Source organism: Cimex lectularius, unplaced genomic scaffold (assembly GCF_000648675.2).
Source record: "Cimex lectularius strain Harlan isolate CLEC.00 unplaced genomic scaffold, Clec_2.1 scaffold80, whole genome shotgun sequence".
NCBI classification, from domain to species: Eukaryota; Metazoa; Arthropoda; class Insecta; order Hemiptera; family Cimicidae; genus Cimex; species Cimex lectularius.
In genome coordinates, this window is record NW_019392709.1 from 1,317,201 (window position 1) to 1,323,200 (window position 6,000).

At 32.7% G+C, this 6,000-nt stretch overlaps 1 protein-coding gene across 1 annotated transcript in view; it reads right to left on the reverse strand.

The window, feature by feature from the left end:
* The window catches only part of LOC106665608 (angiopoietin-4), a 178,676-nt gene extending 174,475 nt beyond the window's left edge, over nucleotides 1-4,201 (reverse strand). The window contains exon 1 of the mRNA XM_014392156.2: nucleotides 4,053-4,201. Within this exon, the coding sequence (XP_014247642.1) occupies nucleotides 4,053-4,153 (101 nt within the window). The 5' untranslated portion in view covers nucleotides 4,154-4,201. The remainder of the gene's footprint in view (nucleotides 1-4,052) is intronic.
* Nucleotides 4,202-6,000: the final 1,799 nt, after the last annotated feature.

The following is a 6,000-nucleotide window of genomic DNA, read 5'->3' on the forward strand; positions in this document are numbered from 1 at the left end:
GTGGTCGTTCTATGCATACTTAATCTTCATTTCTTAATAACTCGGTCAATTTTTAAAGTTCATACTGATTTTTTTTTTTTTTTTTAAAGGGGGCAGCGTCTCATCATCGGAAGACTAGACCGGCCGAAGTATGCCCTTCTGAGCGAACGCAGTTTAGATAATTAATATATGTAATTATTTTCAAAAATTAAAAAACTACAATAACATAAATAAAATGCTATAAAAACTATTTGATATACAGTACTTAAATCAATACGTTAGTAACTTGGCAAAGGTGCGATTATTAAATTAGCATGTGACAAAATATTTAAAGTATATGTAACGTGAAAAAACAAATTCAATTGTTACAGCCGAGTTTTCGACCTGTTTTAAGGTCATCATCATGGCAAAACAATCTTAAATATGTCTACAAATTAACAAAATTAAGTTTTGAATAGATAGTTTCAAATTGCTCCAATTCAACATTGAAATTTTGGGAGTGAGTCTGCCTTCAAAGAAATTTGAAATCATCTATTCAAAACTTAAATATGTCAATTTTTAAACATTTGTAAGATTGTTTGGCCCTGACAATGACCTTAAAACAGGTCAAGCTTGACAGTAAATATTGAATTTGATTTTTCTTCAAGACTATACCGTGATCCGGATTATTCGTGACAAAATATTTCTTCATTATTATTATTGATCAAATAAAAATTTTCAACCAAATCCAAAAACCTAATACATATTACTCTTATATATTATAAAAATATTTTTCAAAACGAATCGTCTGTTATTTATAAGAATATAGAAAAGTACCGATAAGTGAAGGACGTATGGTAAGAAACTAAATCAAGATGTGCTTTCCTATTGATCAATAGGGAAGTGAAATAAAATAAATGCAACAGATCCATTTCCTTTCAAATAATTGGACCTGGGAAAAAAATAAAACCGAAATGCCCGCCCAAATTTTTAATTGTATAAATTATATCTCAGGATCAATACTCATCATCTTTTTAAATAGGACACAGTTGTCAAAAACGAACTATGTGAAGGAAATTTGACTTGGCATGTTTTCCTGTTGGAAAAACAACCGTATTTTTATTTATATAAAGATCAACGTATATTTGTTTCATTACTATGGATGATAAAAAATGATAAATGAATATGACTAGCAATCGCGTTAAAGGTCAGGTATGACAATTCCCGTGAGCCACCTTGTTTTAATAAATGGGTTATCGGTGTTTTCCCATCCCAAAAACTGGAGGGAATGCAATTGGGTGACATTTAACATTTATTGGGTTGTCCGGAAAATAATGCAGGATTTTAAGTTTTCATTAAAAAANGGAAATTATTTTGATTAAAGAACATTGCTTTAAAGTAACTAGTTTCTTTTTTTTTGTTTAATACCAAAATCCTGCATTATTTTCCGGACAACCCAATAGCTTCATTTTTATCAAGGTGGACTAGTAACCGACCGAATATCCTTGGAGGTCGACATACGCTTTTTGCACGTAGGGGGGTTAGGCGCAGACGGGGTTCTATTTTTGTTGCACAAAACTTTTTAAATAAGCAGTGTATCCGGGGCATGGAAATAAAATAATCACTTCAATTGCTCTAATATTTCATAGTTCATAATAGGCGCGGCAGAAATATACTAAATTTAAGGCAAATTATTAACCGTGGCAATTACGTCTTATTTTCACTGTCCCAATATATCCTGCCATTCACCATTTAGTGTACCCTTTTATAACACAAATTACATATTTTATTCACGGATAAATAGAATAATGAGAGAAGGAAATAACATATGTCCAAATATTGCCTTTTTTCATATAAGTTTTAATAATTTAAATATAACATAAAGACAATAATTGTACAGGCAGTTTTGAAATAAATATATTTGTCTAGTCTATTGTTGTTATTACTTCTTTTATTACTGTTAATGTTTGTTGTTGCTCTGGTTTTTGTTGTTTTATCAATTTTGTTTTTCTGCTACTTAAATTGTTGTCGTATTTCGTTTGCCCAGCTGAATTTCTCTTGAACAGGTAACGTTGCCGGAAAGCAAAAAAATATTTAATATTTTTTTTCTAGTTTTAAATTGTTATAGGATTTTTCATATTTGTTGTCACGATGCTTCAGAGCCAGTAAACTTTGAAATTTTAAATGAGAACAAATACTTTATTAACCTCTATTTTAAAGTTGTTTTTTTTACACTGAAAGAGATGGCACAATCAGATTTTAAACAGGTCAAAGAATAACTACGTTAGGGCACAGAATGTGAAGAAAAATATCGTAATTTAATTTTTCATTAAGCATTTTCATTTGATATTTTGGGCTAGTTCGGTTTTATGAATTTCAAAACCCTCTCAAGAAAATCATAAAACCGACTAGCACTAAAACTGTTAATTAAAAAACCTTATTAATAATCACGAAATTAAGGTATTTCTTTGCACATTTTGTGCCCTAACTTTATTATTCTTTGACCAATTTAAAATCTGGTTGCGCCATCGTTTAGAGTGTAATAATTACTTTAAAAGTGTGCGTAAAAAAGTACACGTTCTCAATTAAAATTTCAAAGTTGTCCTGGCTCTGAAATATCATGATAACAAATATTTAAAAAAAACGATAACACTTTTAAAGTAGACTAAAAAATATTAAATTTTTGGGTTTTTTTCGATAATATTATTTGTTCAAGAGAAATTAAACCCGGCCATATAAAAAGGGCACCCTGTATAGATGAACAACCTGTTTTCTTGACGAGAATCTCATCTAAACTGAAGGGTCCTTTTATCTGTTAATATTTTAATGAACAATTCAAATTTACTATTAATAATTTGGGATGGAAATTGTACATTATAAAAAAAGTGGAACTGTTAAATTAAGGAAGGTACGAACATCTAATGGTCTGTTCTAAATTAAAAAAAATTTAAATTGCTTTTACATGAAGACCTAATAACTAATATAAGTCATAAAATTGTTATAGAATTTATCAACATTTAACCGAAAACTAGAAACCTACGACTCAAATGATTTTTTTTTCAATAAATCTCAAATACCTCAACCTGCGTATTTTCAGAGGTGACAAATGCATTTAACACAAAGTAGCTAATCATTATTATCCCCATTAACATCACAGATTAAAATGTTATATTATTGAATTAAATTGTTTTTACATTTTCCAAGCTAAAAATAGTAAAAAAAAAATGTTTCCAAAATTGTATTTCCCTTCTTGGAGAATTGACAAGCAAAACGTTGCTGGTCAGTGACAAAAACATAAATAATGTTATAGTCATTCATTTTATGGGATCGTATAATAAAACTGTTATAACTTTTATTAGGATATTAGATAAGGGAATAAGCTTTGTTTTGAGATACAATAGAATAAATAGTTGCGGCAGCTACACGTTTTATTTGTCGATCAAACTGTATAGGCCGTGGCCCCCACGTTGATTATATGTATATTGTTGATCGGTATTAACATGCAATTCCCGAGTCAATAATGGCCAATAATTATTTTCTCACTATTATATAAGGAAATTTAAAAAAGGTTGACTGAAATTATTCCATTTTTGTAGTTTAGTTTAATACATGATTTACGGTTTACTTCGATTAATCGAATGGTATTCTTATATAAAAAAACCACGTTAATTTAGACGTGAGAAGAAGAAATTAAATCTTTAAGAAATTAAATTTGCTTAAAACTGCTTTCGCTCTCATTTAATTTACTCATAAGTTTATACGTAGTCGCTGTACTTAGTTCTTTCAATCGAAGTACACGAGATTTAAATAATTCCTTATATCCTGGCATTGTTAATTTGACTAGATGTTATAAGCGATTTCCGGCAAACCTCACTTTGTTTACCACCGTTTTCCTTATGTAAGTTCAGGTGAGCCATAAAGAACGGGGCTTATGCAATTAGACCGAGTCGCTAATGATGTGTCGTATGGGATAGGGATTCTGTAGAAAGTCGACCCGAGAGACAATCGGCTATCGGAAGGGCCGGGGACGGTTACTGGATGGAAAGTCAAAAACGAAGTCATAGGAGAGTGTCTACAACGCTCGTGTCCCTTACCTTGAGGATCTAGATTGCGGCGGCCCTTTGGGAGAAGTGGTGTTCGACGGACCGGCTAGGACATACGTCGTCATAAGACATGCGATAAGGAGAGGCCCCATTATTGCAGATCCACTCTTCCACAAGTCACTCTGAACACTGAGAGGTTCCAGAACCTCGTCACTTTCACTTCCCACAAACCCCACTACCGACGCACCGGCAACCCCCTTCCCAAATTTGAATGTACACATTAATTAATCATTGGGGATAAAGTCTAAGTTATAATCATTAAACGGAATAAAATTTCTGCCGGGTTGCCTAATAAGTATGTAGCGAATCTTACATATTTCAAAATTACTGTACCACTTGTACTTTCTTCGTTTATATCTTCGCTATTTTGACACCTAAATACTACCAATATTTTGGTTCCTTCCTGATATGATAGGACCTGAAATTAAACTTTTGTGTTCTTATAGCATTTGGTTTTTCATGATCCCAATCCCTCAAATTTCTCATTAGCACGTACAGGTTGTCCATTACAGACAAAAAGCTTTATTTGCTTTTTTATTACAATTGGCTATAATTAGTAAAATAGAAAGTATTCGCTTTCGATTTAACCGAATACAAGACTCTCATAATTGGTACATGCTTCTTACCAGTTTCTCATTCATCTACAGCTTAATGATGTTATGAATTAAATATTTTGTTCCTATGCCGTGTTTACGATTTTTCGTCTAGCAGTTTGCATTCTTAGTTTTCCAGTAAAAGGATAATGAAAGATTTATTTGATATGAAGAGAGAGATTACAATGGCCTGAGAGGGGCTCTGGAGTAAAGTGTACAGCAATGCAACTACGTTACTTTTCCCCTCCGAAAAACAACCGTACAAATATTTCATTGCTAGTACGTGAAGAATTGGGCAACTCTGAATATTGCCCTCTGGAAGCGGGAGTGCTACAGGGCAGTCGGACCACTCTTTTGCATCCTCTGTACTTAATATCCTAACACTCTCAACACGACACGCAAGGATGGCACAATTACACAGAAGACAAACACTTTGAGCCCTGAAGATGATCTCAATAAAAGATCGAAACGTTGGCACGATAAAGAAAATGTTTTTCTGAAACCTACATCACACCCGACCGCATCTCACGATATCTGAATAATTAATATCCTAACTTGACATTCCAAACCTCGGTTCCTATGCTGTCGTCAGAGCTGTGCTATCTACTGATCCTGATTCCACAATCGCTTCGGAGGAGCTTCAGGCACGCGTAACAATGAAAGCAAATGCCCCTATGTTCATACCTAATTCAATTATTCCTCAGTAATGATCCAATTCCTAGAATTGACTGTGCACGCTACACCGACATACAAGAATCTCATAGTTGGTAAATCCTTCTTGCCAATTTCTCGTTCATCTACAGCTTAATGATGTTATGAATTAAATATCTTCTTCCCATGCCTTGTTTAATATTTTACGTCTAGCACTTTGCATTCTTAGTTTTCCAGTAATAGACGAATGAAAGATTTATTTGTTATGAAGAGAAATTAGAGTGGCCTGAGAGAGACTCTGGTTGAATTACAGCATTCTATTTAGATTATGGTCCTAGAAGAAAAGGTGAGAATTTAACAGACGCTTCCGATTATTATACAAATCATTGTGCAGAAATATCCAACAAAATACTGAAACCTACAAACAATACTGAAACCTATTTGGAATGAAACCAATAAGAAATCGATAAACCAAAACACTTATTTTTTAGTCCAAGGTCTTCAGAACGATTGTCAACGCTCCATACTAATTTTTCAACACTTTATTGCACTATAATGACTTCAAATACCTTTCGACTATTGAGTAAAGTTGGGCTAGCAACAGCGGTTTTCCAGTGTTCATTGCATTGTACCATAAGAATATTCCATTTGTGATGATAATCTTAATTTATCGTTTTGTTAAACCTAAATACATC